Source organism: Mesoplodon mirus (assembly GCF_964341445.2).
Source record: "Mesoplodon mirus genome assembly, chromosome: 15".
Classification (NCBI taxonomy): Eukaryota; Metazoa; Chordata; class Mammalia; order Artiodactyla; family Ziphiidae; genus Mesoplodon; species Mesoplodon mirus.
In genome coordinates, this window is record NC_138991.1 from 12,207,250 (window position 1) to 12,228,453 (window position 21,204).

A 21,204-nucleotide genomic window follows, 5' to 3' on the forward strand; every position below is an offset into this window, starting at 1 on the left:
TAAATGAATAGCGTTAAACATACTCTAATCTTGAGGGTATGTGCTATTGGATAATAATTTTTGAGCTGAAGGAAAAAGGTCTGTGTACTGCTTGAAATTATATATGACATAAACTACAATCACAATTTTCCCAAGGAGTGTCCTCTGGCTTTCAATCTAATTGTCAAAAGGGACCTGTGATACAGAAAAGGATGAGAACCACCATTCTACAGGGTACAACCTGTTTTTGTGTAACAAAGAGCTAATTTATCTGGTACCCTTTCTGGGTTTTTTGTTTTTTTGGTCGCGCCGCATGGCATACGGGATCTTAGTTCCCCTGCTGGGGATCAAACCTGTGCCCCCTGCAGTGGAAGCGCAGAGCCTTAGCCACTGGACCACCAGGTAAGCCCCTATGTGGTACCCTTTCTGTCCCCTTTGAAGTTCCATCTCTCCAGTAGCACTTCCACACCACAGTAAAGAGTCAGGGTACAGGTTGAGATATACCGTGATTTCAAAAACTTGAATTCCCAACTGTGCCATTTTGGAAAGTTACTCCATCTTTCTAAGCCTCTGTTTATCTGCCTCATAGGGCTGTAGTGAACTGAATGAAACAGTGCTCAGTACACAGAAATGTCTGGCGCACGCTGGTGCTCAATAAATGACAGCTTTTTGTTCTGGGACATTGACAGAACTTCTAGCATGAATATCCTTACTCCACATCCAGCTCCTCTACAAGCACAGAGATGCACACCCAAGTATATGTGGCAGTGCCAAGCTAGCAGATGACGCAGACTGTGCTATGGAGGGAAGAGACAGAAGGGTAAGGTACACAGTGAGACCGGTCTCTTCAGCCTCCCAGAAATACCTCTTCCATCTGGTATTTTCTTTTTTTAATTAATTTATTTATTTTTGGCTGCGTTGGGTCTTCATTGCTGCGCGCGGGCTTTCTCTAGTTGCGGCGAGCAGGGGCTACTCTTTGTTGTCGCATGTGGCTTCTCATTGTGGTGGCTTCTCTTGTGGCGCACGGGCTCTAGGCGTGCGGGCTTCAGTAGTTGTGGCATGCGGGCTCAGTAGTTGTGGCTTGCGGGTTCTAAAGCGTAGGCTCAGTAGTTGTGGCGCACAGGCTTAGTTGCTCCACGGCATGTGGGATCTTCCTGGACCAGGGCCTGAACCTGTGTCCCCTGCACTGGCAGGCAGATTCTTAGCCACTGCGCCACCAGGGAAGTCCCTAGTATTTTATTTTTTATTTTTATTTTTTTGCGGTACACGGGCCTCTCACTGTTGTGGCCTCTCCCGTTGCGGAGCACAGGCTCCGGACGCGCAGGCTCAGCGGCCATGGCTCACGGGCCTAGCCGCTCCGCGGCATATGGGATCTTCCCGGACCAGGGCACGAACCCGTGTCCCATGCATTGGCAGGCGGACTCTCAACCACTGCGCCACCAGGGAAGCCCCCTAGTATTTTCTTTACGTGAAAGCTAATCAAGAAAGGAGCCTTGGCTGACAAGGATGCTTAGGAAACAGCTATATACCACCACCACCCCCAACTTTTCCATTTCTTTAATGTACAAATGACAAAGATGTATTAAAGTTTTAAAGAATTTTTTTACAAACAGAGAAAAGAGAGACCAAACCAGGATGACTTCCCACAAAGAAGGGATCTAAGAGCCGCCCCATGAACTTCTTCAGGCCACCACGGCTACTTCCTCCTCTTGTACCTATGAAGAAAATGAGCAGGGTAAAGACCAACGCCAAGACCAGAAAGAGGAAGGAGAAGCTCCTTTCCCAGGAAAGCTTTCCTCTCCAACCCCACTCATAGCCTCTGGTCCTCCAGAACTGTAAACATTACCTGGATTTAGATTTAAAGTTTCCTCCTCGTCTCTGGTGGGGCAAGCCCAATTGTTTTCTTTCTTCAAAGGAGGGGCTGTGAATGAGAGAAGATGGCAAAATGTTGGACAAGCAGGCAATGTTTCACCCCCCATCCTACCAGCTCCCATACAAAGCAGCAGCACCACAGATGGGTCATTTTCAGGGCCTGAGGTTCTAAGTCTGTGTTCTTCCACCTGATAATATGGGTTTATGGAAGTCAGGGCCCAGCACTAAAATAAGACTGGAAGAGGCTCTTCCTTCTTGTGTATATAATAAAACTGCTTGCGTAACTTAGTTTACCCCAGCCCGGAGGATGTGCGGAGGAACAGCACATTCCCAAGAGCACACCAGAATCCTTTCTTTGGGGTTCTATCACTCCCCTGAGAGAAAGCTCTATTTCTGAACCAAAGATGTGCTATTTCACCTCCAAGGCAGGAGGGCCTTAACACTTCTCTTGCTCTCACCCTGGGAATCCACAGATGCGCTGGCGGGGGAGGGGGCAGACAGGAGCCCTTGAAATTATATACAGGCAGACCTCAAAGATATTGAGGGTTTGGCTCCAGACCACTGCAATAAAGTGAGTATCACAATAAAGCAAGTCACACGGATTTTTTGGTTTCCCAATGCATGTAACGGTTACGTTTACACTATACTCTAGTGTCTTTATAAAGTGTGCAATAGCATTATATCTAAAAAGAAAAACAATGCACATATCTTAATTTAAAAATACTCTATTGCTGGGAACTCCCTGGTGGTCCAGTGGCTAGGAGTCTGCACTTTCACTGCTGGGATCCGGGTTCGATCCCTGGTCAGGGAACTAAGATCCTGCAAGTGCGTGGCGTGGCCAGAAAATAAATAAATAAAAATTTAAAAAATAAAAATACTCTATTGCTAAAAAAAAGGCTAACCATCATCTGACAATGCAGGGTTGCCACAAACCTTCAATTTGTAAAAACTGCAATATCTGTGAAGTGCAATAAAGCGAAGTGCAATAAAGCAAAATACAATAAAACAAGGCATGCCTGCATTATAAAGCTGTAGGTATATGAGAATTGGGAGTGGGGAAGGAAGGAGGGAGATGATTCATAGCTTTCATCAGAATACCAAGAGCTCCATGATGACTTAAAACCCTACCCAGCTCGATACTGTTTCAGGGCCTTCTTGCTTGTGTTGGTGAGTTCTTCATCAAATACAGATTTCTTCACCTGCTTTTGCTTCTTTGCTGTGCACAGAGAGAATGGGTTAGATATGGCCTTTTTGTCCCAAGCTCCTAAATCCCCTTAAGCTCGAGGTAATGGTTCCAAGTTCAGTGGATGCTCTGGCTTGATGTTTTATTGACATGGAAGTAAGACATCAGATGCCAGCAGAAAAGAGATAAGGAATCATAAGTACCAGGTGTGAAGAACCACTCCAAAGGATGCCTGCAGAGTCCAAAGGTGGAATGGACTACCTAAACATAAAATGGGCTGAAAACATCTTCCCCTCATTCTACCCTGACCCACTCCTCCAAGAAGCAGCTGGTAAGGATTTAGGCTCCAGAATCAGAAAGGCTTGAGTTCAAATCCTACTAAACACAGGGTCGCTTCACCCCTTGGAGCCAATAAAGGACAGCTGTACACACCTACATACTCATTACTCAAAAAGCATGGGCTCTTATCATCATCCCTCCCCTTTTGTCCCTAACCACAAGCCCAGGTTTCAGGCAGAACCTTCCTACCAGCTCCTTCAGGCTCCCCATCTGCCTACCAGGGCCCCTCGCTGGCTCCTCCTCGGGTATTGCTCGGGCCCGCTTGGCTCTGCGGTTCCTCTTGGCCAGCCGCTCAGCAAACATCTGTGCCTTGAGGATTTCAAACTGGGACCTTTCATCTGCCTGGGGAGAGGATGACATGTAAGTGTGGAACAGACCTGGCAGCCTTGACCCACATCCCCAGGCAGGGACCCAACTCCAAAGGGGAGGCTACTCACTGTCATCTCCCCCTTTTTCTTGACATCCTTCATAAACTTCTTCCTTTTCTTCTTTCCTCTTATGGCTAAGTCAAACTCCTGCAGAGCCTTGGCAACTGAGATGAGAAGAGAGCGTGAGAGTTCAGGTACCATTTTATAAAATCTTTTTTTAAACTTACAATAAGTGTATATATTTGGGCTTCCCTGGTGGCGCAGTGGTTGGGAGTCCGCCTGCCGATGCAGGGGATGTGGGTTCGTGCCCCGGTCTGGGAAGATCCCACATGCTGCAGAGCGGCTAGGCCCGTGAGCCATGGCCACTGAGCCTGCGTGTCCGGAGCCTGTGCTCCGCAACGGGAGAGGCCACAACAGTGAGAGGCCCGCGTACCGCAAAAAACAAAAAAAAACCCAAAAAACCCAAAAGTGTACATATTTAAAAGTGATACATTTAAGGGCTTAAAATGAAAAGCAGCAGTCACTTCCTCTCCTGGCGGTTACCTCCATCTCACTAAATAACCTGCTGGTTCCACTATTTCTTAATTAATCCACTTGAGACATTCATTATATATCTGCCTCGTATTATGAAAGATACACTTCCCACCCCTTCCCACAATATAGTTATAACTCTATTTATAACACAGAAACTTTACATACACCTTAATTTTTTGTCCCATCAAATACAGATAGTATTTCTTAAATGCTGGTACTACCTCTTTGGAGGGTAATTTTGCAATCCCTAACAAAATAATAAATACACATAGCCTCTGACCTACAGTTTCACTTTTTGGAACTTACCTTGTAAATCAAATATGCTTGCTTAATTGTGAAAGGGCATCTGTATAGCTATCCACTACATCACTTGTTTATAATAGCAAAAGATTGGAAACAACCTCAATGTCCCTCAGTGGGGAACTAATTAAAATAAACTATAATCCACCTATGTGATGGAAGACCACATAGCCACTGAAAAAAAGAAAAGGCAGCTATATATGTGCCTGTATAAAATGATCTCCAAACTACAAAATTCATTGAAAAAAGCAAGGTGTAGACAATGTGAATTTGTTTGTTTATTTTTTAAAGGGAGAGAAAAGGGATATATATCTAAATATCTTTCTGACTTACTTTTTTTAAATTGTGGCAAAATATGTATAACATAAAGTTTGCCATTTTACCCATTCATTAGTGTACAATTCAATAGCATTAATGACATTCACAATATTGTACAATCATCACCATTATCTGTTTCTAAAACTTTTTCATCATCCCAAACAGAAGCTCTATTACCATTAGGTAACAACTCCTTCCCCACGGCTCCTGGTAATCTCTAGTCTACTTTCTGTGTCTATGTATTTGCCTATCTAGGTACCTCATATAAATGGAATCATAAAGATTTGTCCCTTTGTCTGGATTATTTCACTTAGCATGTTTCCAAGGTTCATCCTTACGGCATGTACCAGAACTTCATTATGGCTGAATTAATATCCCATTGTATGTACCTACCACATTCTGTGTATCCATTCATCTGCTGATGGACATGGTTGTTTCCACCCTTTGGCTATTGTGAATAATGCTTCAATGAACACTGGCATACAAGTATTTGTTTGAGTCCCTGCTTTCTGTTCTTTGGGGTATAGACCTAGGAGTGGAATTGCTGGGCCTGATGGTAATTCTATGTTTAGCTTTTTGAGGAACCTCCCCAACATACTTTTTTCCTTCTTCCTCTCTTCTTTGGTCTGGAACCAGCTCCTTTCAGGTTCAGGGTTTGGTGCCCCCTTCCCTTTCTCCAGGAGCCGCTGTGCTGTGTTGATCTGTGGGGACAGCAAAAGGATGCCTGCCATGAAACCTACATCTGATAATACAGAAGATGGCGGCTGCAGGAAGCCACTGCCTGTAAATACTTGGGGCTCTGATGATACGTTTGGCAGACACAGCATATCAGAAGGCAGACCAGCCGGGGCCCATGCAGTCTGCTTACTAAGCAGCATATGGACCAGAGCGTTCCTCACAGCCTCACCTGGGCTTCTGACTTTTGCATCTCTTTTTCTTCAGCCTCTAACTGCAGAACTGCATACACATCCTTCTCCATTTTCTCAATCTTGTCCCGGAATTTGAGGATGACATCTCAGGGGAAAAGAATGAAAAAGATTTAAAAAATAAGGATGAATATGGTGTAGCTGATGCAAACAACACAGATGGCTATTTTTTTTTTAATTAATTCATTTATTTTTGGCTGTGTTGGGTCTTCGTTGCTGCGCGTGGGCTTCTCATTGTGGTGGCTTCTCTTGCTGCGGAGCACGGGTTCTAGGCGCACAGGCTTCAGTAGTCCTGGCATGTGGCCTCAGTAGTTGTGGCTCGCGGGCTCTAGAGCACAGGCTCAGTAGTTGTGGCGCATGAGCTTAGTTGCTCTGCGGCATGTGGGGTCTTCCCTGACCAGGGCTCGAACCCGTGTCCCCTGCATTGGCAGGCAGATTCTTAACCACTGCGCTACCAGGGAAGCCCTCAGATGGGTATTTAGTGACACAGAAAACTGTTTTTTTTTTTATGTGTGGCTGCTCTGCTTAACACCTCCCCAAAGGCTTCCTGATGCTCGTGGAATAAATTCCAAACTCCTCAGCGTGGCCCCTGCCTACCTCTCTGACCTCTGCCTACCCCTTGCTCACAGGCCTCGGGCCTCTGGCCCTCCCTGTCTTCTACTCCCACATCAAGTGTGTTCCTGTCTCTGAGGCTTTGCCCTGGTTTTCCCTGCTTGGCACACTCTGTCCCCAGACCACCCACAGCCATCTCATTCTTGTCATCCGGGACTCGGCTCAAATGCCATCTGTCAGAGGCCTTTTCTCAGCAGCTTTTCTAAAGTAGGCACTTCTCCTGTCATTCTCAATCACACCTACAATTAGGTTATTTATTGTGTTTTTTTCCCAACAGTGTCAGCTGTTTTGTTTCCTGCTGTATCCCCAATACTTAGAATATAATAAATAGCAATAGATTGAATGAATTAAATGAAAATTTTTTAAATGAAAGGAAAAAAAAAAGACCTATGAATGGAAAAAAAGGTCTTGAAGAGATGTGTATCTAAATGCTATGAGTGGTGAGCTCTTTCACGTACAATTACATTTTTACTCTTATTTGATTTATTTTTTTCCAACACTGAATACATATTACTTTTGTAACTTAAAAAAAAATTTTTTTTAACGATGTGCTTTATATGACCGCTACAGATGAGTAAAAAAGGAATGAAAGATATACAAAAAGAATAAGTACTGACCTCCTTCCCATCCTGGGCCCCCACCAAGAGGAAGTGGGGAAGGGGGTGGTGGGGGTGGTGCCTTAAGAAGAGGCCTTCTCTTCCCAAAGGCTGGCGAATACCTATGACTAAGCACTTGGGGCACAAGTCTCTCCTCAGTCCCTTTCACACACAGAGAGAATGAAGCCCAGAGAGGCAAGGGGAGACCTGCCCAGGGGCCCTCAGCAAGGAAGTGGCAGAGCTGGGATTCAAATCTGGCTCCTAACTGCAAAGCGCCTGCTCTCACCCATTACCCTCTGCCCGCTGCCCCGTCCTTCGGGGTCTGAGCTAGGATGCTCCCCCACCCACCCGAACTGCCCTGAGCCGCGGCACTGACGCCTGCTCACCCTGGGGCGGCGTCCGGGCCTTCACGGGGGCCTTGGCGGCCTTCACGATCTCCTTCAGCATCTTCCGCTCCTCCTCTCCCACCAGAGAGACCGAGCGCCCGGCCCGGCCGGCACGAGCTGTTCGCCCCACCCGGTGGACATAATGCTTGATGGTGTTGGGCATCGTGAAGTTGATGACCTGGAAGGCCAAAGTGAAGCATCAGTCAGACCTGGGAGTCGGCGGGGAGAGGGTGACGTGAGGATGCCAAAGGACTCCCAGCGAAAACTCAAGGAAGATGGGGCCCGCTCACCGTTTTGACCCCATCGATGTCAAGTCCACGGGCTGCTACATCTGTGGCCACGAGGATGTCAATCTGTTCATCCTTAAAGCGCCTGGAAACAGCCACAAACATGTTCCTCTGAATACCTGACCCCAGTCAATACTCTGCAGAAGCCTGAGCCAGCGAAGAGAACACAAACCCTTCTGGGGTCAAGCAGCGGAGTACAGACCATCACAGTGGAGATAGATCCTAAATGTCAGCCTAATGACACTTACATGACCCCCAAACATCCCACAACATAGAGGAAATGTGGTTTTGTGTATACCACTTTAAACAGCAACTCCCATAAATAGAGAAGCTTGGGGAACCACAGAGCTAGACTATAACACGGAGCAGAGGCAAGTGCCTCAGCATTCAAAACAGCCTTTAAGAAACAACTCTCAGGGGCTTCCCCGGTGGCGCAGTGGTTGAGAGTCCGCCTGCTGATGCAGGGGACATGGGTTCGTGCTCTGGTCCGGGAAAATCCCACATGCCGCGGAGCGGCTGGGCCCGTGAGCCATGGCTGCTGGGCCTGCGGGTCCGACCACAAAAAAAAAAAAAAGAAAACTCTCAGCTGCCTGTGTGAATAAGGATCAGTGGAGAGTCCTAAAGGGTTCCTCCTTGCCTACCAAGCTGACTCGATTCTGCGAGAGTTAAACAAGAAATCACGTGGAAAAGCACAGGGCCTGGCAAAGTAAGTGCCCAAGAAATACGAATGAATTTGCTTCAGGATCTCATTCTAGCAGACCTGGGTATGTCCCCTGCTCTGGAAAGGCTGCAGAGATCCGAATGTGTGCTGCATCATCCCAAGTCAATTTCCTGCTGTGATCCCGCTCAGCAGCTCCCACGCTCAAATCCTGGGGCAAGAGTATCATTTTCTACAAAGTCAAAGTTCTGAATATATCTAAGACATGACCTTAGAATGGTTAAGCTAAAATTTTTGAAGTGGGGAACTGTACTGTATCCCCTGGTATCACTCAAACATGACCTCTGGATGGTACTTTGTGACTTTGGAATGAAGAGAGCCCTCTCTGAAGGATGGGTGGGAGCCTCAGCCCCCGAAACTTTACCGGAGGGCCTCCAACCGCTGCGTCTGTGACAGGTTGCCATGGAGCTCGCCCACCTGCAGCCCCATCAGCCCCAGGAGGATGTGCATGCGGTGGGCCTGCTTCTTGGTCTGGGTGAACAGCATCACGTGGTCGGTGAAAGTTCTCATCAACAGAGCTGCCAGGGAGAGAAGAGTGAGCGGGTGGCCGCCTCCAGCACGTCCTCCCTCCTCCCCTGCAAAGCGGCTGCTGTGCCTGGTTCGGGGGTGGCAGGTGAGGCCCCTGCCTTGCGGAGCTCCCACTCCAGGGCAGAGACGGAGAGGCCGAGTCCCAATTCTCAAGGGCGGTAAATGCCGTGAGAGAATGAAGAGAAGATGCAGCAGCTTCAGGGCTGGCCTGAGGAGGTGACATTAGGCTGAATGACAAGACAGTCTCATCCACGAGAAGATTTGGGGGAAGATTCCAGGCAGAGGAAAGAGCAAAAGCTTGGGGGGTTTGAGAAAGCGAAAGCAGGCGGGCGTGGCTGGAGCACCATGAGCTAAGGCGCCAAGGCCGGGGGCTCCGGGCAGGCAGGGGGCTCCGGGCAGGCCGGGGCAGGTCCAGGGGTCTTACAGGACTCGCTAGGGAGCATTGATTTCAGTCTAAGAGCAATGGAAGACACCAGAGGGTTTAAACAGCGAAGGAACAGGAGCGAATGCTTGTTTGTAAATGATCCTTTTAAATGGTCTGCAGTATGGAGAAGGCACTTCCACAGGACAGGGTGGAAGCAGACAGCCAGGTCAGAGGCCGCTGCAGCAATCCAGGTGACACAGTAGTGGCCTGGACGAAGGGCCAGAGCGGGGCAGCTGGAGGGAAGTGGCTAGGAGTTCAGCAGGACATGAAGAGGACTGGACGGTGGAAGGGAGGTGAAGCGACGAAAGAAAGGGAGGAAGAACTCGTGGTGAAAGCACGGAGCAGAGGAAGAGCAGTACCACACACCGGGGCAAGGGAGACCGCATGGAGGAGTCGCCGGGGAAAAACCAACACTTCGGTGTGAAGCTCAGCGAGGTTGAGCAGCCCTCCCTGCTCAGTCCCAACCCGGGCTTTCACCTGCCACGATGGCTTCCCGGTCCCCTTCCCGGTTTGGCCGGATCCGGATGAACTCCTGCCGCAAGAAGGGGGCCACGTCCGTGTTGCTGTTCACAAATATCCGGATGGGATTCTTCAGGGAGACAGAAGCCAGATCTTTCACCTGCCAGGCACAAAGGCAGGGATGCTGACCAGCCTGTCAGGAGGCAGGGAGGGAGGCAAGCCGGTGCTCCAGCTCAGCCCGGGGTCCTCTGTGCTGCCCCTCTGTTCCCTACAGCCCACCTCATCCGTCATCGTGGCTGAGAAAAGCAAGGTCTGGCGGTGGTGGGAACACATTCGGATGATCTCCTTCATCTGCTCCTCGAAGTACTCGTCCAGCATCCTGGCAAGCAGGGGAGGGGAGGAGCCAAGAGAAATGGGCTGAGCTTGCATCTGTATCGATGAAGGACAGAAAACACTGCACAGGTGATGTTTCGATACTGTCATTGGTTATGTTTCAGGCTCATTTATTTACTTATTTTATTAGTGTTATTTTACCCTTTTTCCAAGATTCACCAAGAATTATCATTTGCCCATATTTGCTTAGTCTTTTTTCTTTTGCTGAATCATATGCTATTAAGTTGCAGACATCATGACACCAGACCCCTAAATATTTCAGCACACATTCCCTAAGAACGGTGACTTTCTCCTACATAAACACAATGTCATTTCACACCTGAGAAATTCAAGTGTCCAAATGATATCTAAAGTAAAGTACAATGTATATTCAGTTTTCCCTAACTGTCCCCAAAATGTCATTCTATAGCTTTTAGTCCAGGAATGACAGTTCCTACGTTGTACTTGGTTGTCACATCTCTTTAGTCTCCCTTAGTCTAGAAAGTCCTCTCATCCTTTTTCACACTCTGAATATGTCTAATTATTCCCCAGTGACTGGATTCAACAATCATTGCTGGGAGCGGGGTGGGGGGCAGCCGTGCACCTCACTCTCACTCCATCCGGAGACAGATGGTCAGTTTGTTCCAGCATTGCAGTTTGGTCACTTGGTTGAAGTGGTGTCTACCAGCTCTCTCCACTAGGAAAGGAACCTCTTTCTCTTTGCAGGTAATAGTCATTTGTGAGATTACTGTGACTCCAATTTTTTCAACCCACCCAATCCTTTACAGTATTTCTCGCCCAGCTCAGGCTGCAGTCGAGGGACAGGTATCACCTTTAGTTGTTGTGTCTCTTTGGTCTCAGTCTGAAACTGCCACAGCCTTTCTTGGTCTTTTGAGACATTGATATTTTTGATATTTAAAACCTAAATCAGATCATGTTCCCTTGGCTTAGAACGATCTCCTTTACCTCCTTCAGGCCTCAAGAATGCTTGGGGGACGGAGTCGACCAGTTATTCAACACCTACTGTGCACCTGCTAGACTCTAGACACGGCCCTGGCACTGGGATATGGCAGCAGGCAACACAAACACAAAGCCGGCCCTTCTCGAACAGGAAGTTCTGGGGAGAAGAGGGACACAGCCACCACACGAGCATTCAGGTACCAATGCAGGAGGTCAAGGAGGTGTAGCACGTCAGAGAACATAAGGCAGGAAGGGAAGGACGAGGCGGGGTGTTGGGGGAAGGCAGGAACTGTTTTTTTTTGTTTGTTTTTTTAAAAATATTTCATTAAAAAAAAATGTCATTTATTTATTTTGGGGGGCTGCATTGGGTCTTCATTGCTGCACACAGGCTTTTCTCTCTAGTTGCAGTGAATGGTGGCTACTCTTCATTGCGGTGCGTGGGCTTCTCATCGCGGTGGCTTCTCTTGTTGCAGAGCACAGGCTCTAGGCACACGGGCTTCAGTAGTTGTGGCGTGCAGACTCAGTAGTTGTGGCGCACGGGCTTAGTTGCTCCGCGGCACGTGGGATCTTCCCGGACCAGGGATCGAACCCATGTCCCCTGCATTGGCAGGTGGATTCTTAACCACTGGACCACCAGGGAAGTCTCAGGAACTGTTATAGAGTGGCCAGCAAAGTGACAGCTGGAGCAGAAACCTGAGGAGGTAAAGGAGGTCATTCCAAGCTGAGGGAACGACGATGCAGAAGAGAAGCCCCAAAGTGGAAGTGTGTGGATGGGATTTACCAATGGATATCCTGGGGGGGTGAGAAAATGAGGAGACAAGAATGGCACTGAGAATATGGCCTGAACAACTAGAAGGATGGAGTTGCTCAGTGGGATGGGAAGTGGGAGAGGGGCACAGAGGATGAGAAACTTGGTTAAGGACCTGGTTAGTTTGGAGATGCTTCAGTTTGCGAGTAAACTTGAACAGCCTCCTTACCCTGCCACCTCCACAGCAGTCCAGTTCATTAAGAGTTCTTTCTGTTGAGTCACGAAGGAAAGAGGTGAGCAGATGGGACACGAATGAGAGAAAGGAAGGAAGAGAGGGAACGAGGGCAGAGAAGGAAGGGGGGAAGGAGGGGGAGCCTGCATCACAGTAAGCGAGGCTGTTGGTTGAATCCTCCCTGTGCACTGGCACTTTACTGGCGTTACTCCTTGAATCCTCGACACCATGAGGTGGGTACTTATCCCCCACTTACAAACAAGACAAGATTTGCTTTGAGACGTTTCACAATCTCAGGAAGCGGTGGAGCCAGCATTTACCTTGCCTTCCCTGTTAACCATCACATTACAGAAAAAGAGCAGGATAATCTGGGCTAAGATGGACAAAGGCTCAAACATGGACAGCTGAACTGGTCAGAGCCATGCAGGACCAGGCAGAGTGCAGGTTCCCGCCGCGGGGTGTGGCCCTGGGGACCCCACCATTTCAGGTGCACCTGTCAGCCTCGTCCAGGATGAGCACCTCGATGCTGCTCAGGTGGAAGCAGGGGCAGTTGTGGAGGTGATCGATGAGCCGGCCCGGGGTGGCGATGAGGATGTCGGGCGCTGCCCGGAGGGCTGCTTCCTGAGACTTCACATCCAGGCCGCCTGCGAAAAGAAAAGCCCGCCAGGCAGCCAGCTGAGTCACTCACCAGTACGGACTGAGCCCTGCTACCTGCCAGCTCCCACGGCAGATGCCGAGCAAACGGCAGGACACGAGACTGACAGAGGCCCCACTTGCACAGATTTTACAATATGGTGGGAGAGACAGATCATTTAATTACGACTGTGCTAAGTGCAAAAATCAAAAACGATGATGACACAAAGCCACTTCAGAATACAACAATTCAACCATCCACCAACTGAGAGATGCAGCTGAGAAACGGATAATCTTTCTAAATCACCTACAATTTCCTACCGCCTAAGGAGGGTAAAATGAAGGTTAGATAACACCATCATATAACATCATCAGAAAGATTCTGCCCCAATAAATATTTGATTCATTATTCATGCAAGACAAAATTATATCCTAAATTTGTTCAGTATCAAGAAAAACTTTGTTTCATAATTTTGAAGTTTCATTTTGCAAGGCTGGTGAAGCTCCCCATCGCCCTCACTATCTACTGTGAAAACGTCATCTGGTTTTTAAGTGGTTTCACTCACATGAAGGCTTTCCTGCACCCGTCACCCTCAGACAGTGGCGCACGTCCCCCCTCCACCGCGCCACACTCTCTCAGAGGCAGCCAGCCCTCAGCCAGACACTCACCCACAGCCAGGCAGGTGGTGATGGTGCAGAACTGGGCCAGCTGCTTGGTGACGGAGTGCACCTGGATGCCCAGTTCCCGGGTGGGAACCAGCACCAGCACACGGGTCACTGGAGCCTGGCGGGGTTTGTAGATCAGACGCTCCAAGACGGGCAGGGCAAAAGCTGCAGTTTTACCTGGAGGCAAGGGCAGCAGGAAAGCAGAATGAGAGGAGCTTCTGTCCTTCCCGGGTCCAGGTTGTCACCTGCACACAGAAAACCTACGTATCTACTCAGAGGGAAGTGAAGCAACTTATTTTTCATAAAACTTTTTTTCTGGTTTTAAATCACATGGTCAGGGCTTCCCTGGTGGCACAGTGGTTAAGAATCCACCTGCCAATGCAGGGGACACAGGTTCGAGCCCTGGTCTGGGAAGATCCCACATGCTGCGGAGCAACTAAGCCCGTGTGCCACAACTACTGAGCCTGCACTCTACAGCCCGCGAGCCACAACTACTGAGCCCATGTGCCACAACTACTGAAGTCCTCATGGCTAGAGCCGTGCTCTGCAACAAGAGAAGCCACCGCAGTGAGAAGCCTGTGCGCCGCAACAAAGAGTAGCCCCCGCTCGCCGCAACTAGAGAAAGCCCGCACACAGCAATGAAGAACCAACATAGCCAAAAATAAATAAATAAAATAAATTTTAAAAATCAATCAATCGGGCCTCCCTGGTGGCGCAGTGGTTGAGAGTCTGCCTGCCGATGCAGGGGACACAGGTTCGTGCCCCACTCCGGGAAGATCCCACATGCCACAGAGCGGCTGGGCCCGTGAGCCATGGCTGCTCAGCCTGCGTGTCCAGAGGCTGTGCTCCACAGCGGGAGAGGACGCAACAGTAAGAGGCTCGCATACCGCCAAAAAAAAAAAAAAATCAATCAATCAATCACATGGTCAATGTAAAAAATCTGGGAAATACAAAAAAAAAAAAAAGCAAGCAATAAAAACCACCCACAGTTCAGCCAACCAGAGGTAAGCATTACTAAAACAGTATCTATATTACCAATCTTTTTTTAATGGACAAAAATACAAAAATATTAATTTTAATGCAATAACACTATATATTGTTTAGTAACTTCCCTTTAAAAAAATAATTTTCCTATTTCTTTAAGTACTCTACTTTTTTTAAACGGTTGCATCGTATTTTATTACATGACTATTTCTATTCTATTCTATTACATGACTATATAATTAACTGCACTAATACACAATGTTGTGATAAACATCCCTTTTATAAAATCTTTACTCCTATGACAGGGGCTTATCATGGGAGTGACAGGAGGTCATGGTCACAGAGACACCCTGATAGGATTAAATAAAAATGACCTTCACCAGACCACTTGAAACCTGCAACCTGTGACTACCCTATTTAAAAAAAGTAGAGTATTTAAAAAAAAACAGAAAAATATATATTCATATTTTTTAAAAGGGAAGTTACTACACAGAATATATAATGTTATTGCATTAAAATTTATATTTGCATATTCAGCAAAGTGGGCTTTTGGTAAGTCAACCCAGAGCCTATTCTATGTGGCACATCCTTCTTCTTCCTCCTCCTCTCCCTCCCCTCGCCAAGTCCCTATCCTTTTTACCTGTCCCAGTGGCTGCACAGGCACAGATGTCCTTCCCCAGCAGACCCACAGGTATGCATGCCTTCTGGATCGGTGTGGGCTCCTTGAAGCCCATGGCTGTGATGGCCTGAAGAGAAAGAAAAGATAGGGTCAGAGAGGAGAGGAGGGGGAGTCTCAGCACAAAACAAACAAGATAGGTTTCCAAACAGGTTTCAATCCCAATCCCTCCCAGTCATTCAATCCACCTACTATGTGTCACTTTTCTAGGCCCTGAGGATATAGTAATAAACAAAAGGAACGACCCTGCCCTTAGAATCTGGTAGAAAAAACAGGCCGAAAACAAACACGTGTCATATGAAGATAAATGCTATGGAGAAAGCTACAGCAGTCAAGGGGGCTGGCAAGGGCAGGGGCAGGGGATGAGCGCAATTTACGGAAGGGCTGTCGGGGAAGGTCTCATGGAGCAGGGGCTACTGAGGAGAATCCTGGAAGAGGCGAAGAGCACCCCAGTCAGATTTCTGGAACGATCTTCCAGGCAGTGGGAATAGCAAGCACAAAGGCCCCGAGGGAGAAGATGCCTGGCCTGTGTGAGGGCCAGTGAGGCCAGTGTGGCCAGAGCAGAATGGCTGCTGAGAGGCATCATCAGAGGGGCCCAGAAGGGGCAGGGCCGTACAGGCCAAGATGGAAACCTTTGTGTAAGAGGGTTCCCTGGCAGCTGTGTGGACAACAGAGTTCAGGGAGGCCACGAGCCCAGTTACGGGGCGACTGCAAGAATCCCATGGTTGACAACAGAAGCCACTACCTTCAGAAGAGGGCGGGAAAGGTTCATGTCCTGGAATGAGAGGTTTTCATCGTACTGAGATGCATCTTCAAAAAATCCTCCTGCTTCCTACATCAGAAAATCAAAAGACAGAATGAGAATTCAGCAAAAAGGGAATTAAATGACCTTAAAATTCTTTCAGGTTGTAAAAACGAGCTGCACACTGTTGTCCAAGCCCACGCTCACCTGTCCTTTCTTCTTCTTCTTCTGCTCCTTTACTTTGAGTGTATCTATGGAGAAAAAGAGAGCTGATAACCAGGGCTCATGCTTCCTGAGCACTCAGTCAGCTAGACACTGTCCTAAGTGCATTACGTGGATGGACACCTCACTGAATCCATGCAACAACCTGAGGGAGCTCCTGTCACCAGCGTCACCTCACAGAAGAGGAGGCTGTGCAGCCGTGCAGGTAAGTCACTCACCTGAGGTCAGACAGGAAGCAAACCTGGCAGGTTCCAGAGACAAGGCTCCCAACCACTGTGCTATATAAGGATGCTTTAGCACTCATTTCTGCAAGAAATATTAATGGAGCACCTACTACGTGGCTGGACTCATCTGAGGTGGGGGACCTATCACCCCAAATAAGTTTGAGTCATAGAAGTGCCAACAGCTGTGTGGGGCTGGAGATGAGGAAAAGAGTGAACGTGGGAATTCCCTGGCGGTCCAGTGGCTAGGACTTGGCGCTTTCACTGCTGGTGTCTGGGTTTGATCCTTGCTCGGGGAGCTAAGATCCCGCAAGCCTCGCGGCATGACCAAAAAAAAAAAAGGGAAAAAGAAAAAGAGTGAACTCTGACTGCAGAGTACAACAACCCTACCAAAATCCCAAGGAAAGAGAGAAGCTAAAAGAAGTCGAGACTTCCCTGGTGGCCCAGTGGTTAAGAATCTGCCTGCCAATGCAGGGGACATGGGTTCGAACCCTGGTCCGGGAAGATCCCACGTGCCACTGAACAGCTAAGCCTGTATGCCACAACTACCGAGCCTGCGCGCCGCAACTACTGAAGCCCACACGCTCTAGGGCCTGTGTTCCGCAACAAGAGAAGCCACCGCAATGAGAAGTCCACGCACCACAACGAAGAGCAGCCCCCGCTCACCGCAACTAGAGAAAGCCCCTGCACAGCAATGAAGACCCAACGCAGCCAATAAATAAACTAATTAATTTTAAAAAAATTAAAAAAAAAAAAAAAAAAAAGAAAGGAGGTCGACCCGGGGATCTTAAATTTAACTGTGTAGAAGAGCACAGGATAACCTACAAAGTAAAAGTGAACACTCCAATTTCCTGTCCCCATTTCTGACAGTATCGCCTACCTGCTTTGGTGAGGATGTTCTCATCAGCTGACGAGTAGTCAGTCTCTGATTCTTCATCTTCTGGGGCTTCCTCATCTTTCCCTTCAAAGTCTTCCTGCTCCTCTGGTTCAGAGCCCTCCTTTGCTTCTTTCTCCTTCTCCAACTTCCCAGACTTGGCTTCTTTATCCTAGGAAAAGAAACTGTAATAAAGCAAGGCGACTACAAACTTCAGGAAATCCAGAACCTGTGAAGGGAAAGGGAAGGGAAGGAAAGGAAAAATATTATGCTCCCAGGCCTGGGAGAAAACTATGCGGATTCTTAGTGACTATTAACCACAGACACACAGAGAAAGCCTGCCTGCACCAGCCGTACTGCAACCTAGGCTCCAAGAGAAACGATGTGGTCACACTGAAAGTAAAGCTCAGGGCTCGCCTACAAAGAGAAGTAACTGCTTTGCTTACTCACCTCTGTTTTCCTTTTCTTTCGAACTTTCTCAATCTTCTCATCTAACGTCGTGGCTGCCCTCTACAGATAAAAATAAAGAGATGAAAAAGAAACATACGTGTGGGAAAGAGATAAAGCAAAGGGCTTCTTAAGGTAGGGTCTCAGATGTCAAATATAGAAAAAGCTCCTCTGTACTTGGACAGGTTAATCAATCCATAGATTATTCACAACAAAACAAACAAGCAAACAAAAAACCATTAAATAAATGGTCTTTTTGTGAAAAATCTTCAAATTACCTGGAACCAGTAAGAACACCCACATTGTAGAAGGAGTTTACTATTGAGAATGATACAGTTACCAAGAGATGTCACACTGTATCTGAATGCTACTTGGAAAAACTCTTCCCCTTGCCCATCAGACATAATTTAGCCTATCAAACTGTTGAAAGGCGAGCAAATTCAGGTAACGCTGGATCTTGCTAAAACTTTCCAAAGGTGAGGTAATGGCAGGCCCCCTTGATACACACTCAAAGCACCCTGAACCGCTACAGCGCTTACCACAGCCATAAGGAACGGCTTAATTGTCTGTCTAGTCATTTTCTACCCTGCTAGAATGTAAGCGCTATTAAGACCAAGTCGGTAACTACATGAAGTACACATGAAAAGGAAAAAAAAAAAAACCCGCTCAAGATGACTTTGAAAAGGCAATGCTGTTTTATTTGCAACAGAACAAGGACCAGCAGGGTCTGGATTACACTGCCCTGAGCAGGCAGTATTTCCCTCGGAAGCACGTGAAATGGAAAACAACTTTTAAGCACCTTCTAGCTTGTTAACCAGATTCAAAGAAAAGCACAGGGTCTTGGCAAACAAGCAGATGACAGTGACATTCACGGCAGTTTTGGCTGTGATGTGTGGGAACCAGGGACCCTAAACAGAAAGGCCACATGAGATCACCTGGCAAGTGACAGAAAGTGATAGTATCTGTGGGGCAGAGTCAAGCCTTCAAGAACACCACTACCAAGGATGCCTGCTAGATTGTTCTCTGTTACAAAACAACATAAAAATGGTTTCTTTCTAATACTCAAAACAAGGATCGAATACCTAGAAAAGAGACGATGGTAACATAGCTATGTCCATTTTTTAAGCAATTTATATGTAACATTTGGCATTCCTAAACCATTGGACCCTGAAGCCCACTGTCCAACCCTAACAGCCCACGGCCTGGAACTGCCTATCTGTGTCAGTCTCACCTTCTTCTTGAGCTGGCTCATGACGTCAGCCATGGCCCAGCTGCCATCGTACATCCCCTCCTTCTCAGTGAAAACAAAGTCAGGGTTGAAATCGGCACTGCGGTTCTTCTGCAAGGCTTTCTGCTTTCTGCCCAGCACAATGGGCCCCTGGGAAGAGGGAGAAGCAGGATGACTATGGGACTGAGATGAAAGAACACTGGAAAAAGAAGGAGGAAATGAGGGTACCCAATAAGAGAACAGAAATATACAGGGCAAAAGCTGACAGATGACAAGAAGTAGAATAATCTACAATTGTCCTGGGAGAGTTTAACACATCTCAATAATTGACAGATCAAGCACACACAAAAAATGAGTAAGTCCGTAGAATATTTGGACAGCACAATTAACAACCTTTATTCCACTGAACAAATAGAGAACACCGCACTAGAGCATGTACATTCTTTCTAAGCACACGTGGAATAGTTGCAAAAACTGATCACGTAGTATTCCTTTTAAGCAAATCTTCAATAAGTTCAAAAAAATCGATATTATACAGACTCTGTTCTCTGACCACAATTCAATTAAGTTAGAAATAAATAACAACAACAACAAAAATTTTTTTAACTCTTACATTTGGAAATGGGAAAGGAAGGAGAACTGGCTGAACTATGGCTGCAGGAGGATAAACAGAAGAAAAAACCCTGAGAACTAAAAAGTGCTAGACTGATTTTTTTTTCTTACTTGAGTTAAACAATTTCATAAGAACTCTGACCCTAAACTTTGTTATTAGTAATGATTATATCTCATTTCTCCAGTACCTAGTTTAAATCGGTAATTGTATAGCACTTCAAGCTAAACTTGAAGTTTAGCATCATTTGCCATATTTCCTTCAGTCCTTTTCTATGACAATTAAAAAAAAAATTTTTATTGAAGTATGGTTGATTTACAATGTTGTGTTTAATTTCTGCTGTACAGCAAAGTGACTCAGTTATACATATATATTCTTCTTCATATTCTTTCCCATTATGGTTTATCACAGGGTATTGAATATAGTTCCCTGTGCTATACAGTAGGACCTTGTTGTTTATCCGTCCTATACATAATAGTTTGCATCTGCTAACCCCACACTCCCAGTCTTTCCCTCCCCCCACCCCCACTTGGCAACCACAAGTCTGTTCCCTATATTTGTGAGTCTGTTTTTGTTCCGTAGATATGTTTATTTGTGTCGTATTTTAGATTCCATATATAAGTGATAATTTTTCTGTGATAGTTTTCCATTCAAGAAACAAAAAGATTCTGGCTACTAAGTGGAAAATACACTTGGGGGGGGCGACAAGAGAAACAGTTACAGACCAGGTATGTTAGGATTGTAGGTATCCAGGTACAAGATGGCAGTGTGTCCTGGACTAGGGTGGAAGCAGTGTGGACTGAGGGGGGAAGAAGCTTAAGAGAGATTTCTGAGGTAGCCTGCAGAACACTGGAGGGGAAAGAGGCTGGATACCTCCAAGGTTTCTGGCTTGAGATAAAGCAGGTTGGGAGGGTGAGGGAGACCAGAGTTCAGCTTTGGAAAAGCTGAATTTGTAGAGGCCGAGGGACGCCCAAACCAGAGGTGTCAGTAAGCAGATGAGGCCACAGAGGGGAAAACACTTGAGCTGGAGCTTTAAAGGATGAGCACCTTTTCATGATACCGGTCCCCTTTTAACTGCCGTGCTGTTTAATGTCTCTAACTCCCCACCACAACATAAGCTTCAGGAGAGCGGTGTTCCTTGCCCTTCTTGTTCACTGCTGTGTCCTGAATGCTTAACACTAGGTGTAGCACGTATAAATAGTCAATGAATACTGCCTTAATGAACGCATGGATAACCATGGCTCCTTGACTAGGAACCAGGACTGACTCGATGTCTCTGGATCTCTATGACACAGCGCCTGGATTAAATATCAGTTCAGTGAATGGGTACTGAGTTCACCAAGGCGACACAGAATAGCACAAGCACAGGCGCGGAGATGAGGAAAAGCTAGTGGCCAGCAAACTGAGGAAGATCTGGGGGTCCGGGTGAGACCCAGGGACACTTGCCGGCCTGGCAGAGGATGCTGAGCCCTTGGGGGCAGGGACCTGAGGCACCACGGGGAAGGGAAGCAGTCAAGGACATCGGCTGCCCGCCGCCGCGCTCCCACCCCGATCGGCTCATACCTCCTCCTCCTGGTCTTCGGAGTCAGTCTCTGGCTCCACCGGGACCTCATCATCTTCGCCTATGGTCCCGATTAAACCCAGCTCCGCAAGCATGTCGTCGCAGCAGCCACTTCCGGAAACCAGCACGGCACGCTAGGCGGCTCTCCTGTTCTCGCGACCTCCCCGTCGTCACTGCGCTTGTGCTTACGTCACTTCCT

The 21,204-nt window shown here is 47.4% G+C and overlaps 1 protein-coding gene across 1 annotated transcript; it reads right to left on the reverse strand.

The window, feature by feature from the left end:
• Positions 1-1,561: 1,561 nt before the first annotated feature.
• Positions 1,562-21,171, reverse strand: DDX27 (DEAD-box helicase 27). Its single transcript, XM_082643967.1, has 21 exons — positions 21,008-21,171; positions 18,838-18,984; positions 17,610-17,669; positions 17,166-17,331; positions 16,050-16,093; positions 15,846-15,932; positions 15,065-15,170; positions 13,444-13,617; positions 12,635-12,785; positions 10,109-10,208; positions 9,848-9,989; positions 8,783-8,936; positions 7,704-7,785; positions 7,414-7,591; positions 5,801-5,907; positions 5,492-5,594; positions 3,811-3,905; positions 3,592-3,715; positions 2,980-3,067; positions 1,826-1,900; positions 1,562-1,694 (listed from the first exon to the last, which is right to left on the reverse strand). The coding sequence occupies exons 1-21, from the start codon at positions 21,098-21,100 to the stop codon at positions 1,676-1,678; spliced, it is 2,295 nt and encodes a 764-aa protein (XP_082500093.1). The 5' UTR covers positions 21,101-21,171; the 3' UTR covers positions 1,562-1,675.
• Between the last annotated feature and the right edge of the window lie 33 nt (positions 21,172-21,204).

Coding starts and splice junctions, on each gene's coding strand:
- DDX27 (XM_082643967.1), bottom strand. CDS start 21,100: ATGCTTGCGGAGCTGGGTTTAATCGGGACCATAGGCGAAGATGATGAG. Junction 13,618..15,064: donor CTGTGCAGCCACTGGGACAG/GTAAAAAGGATA, acceptor CCTTGCCTCCAG/GTAAAACTGCAGCTTTTGCC. Junction 10,209..12,634: donor ATCCTGGACGAGGCTGACAG/GTGCACCTGAAA, acceptor CCTGCTTGCCAG/GATGCTGGACGAGTACTTCG.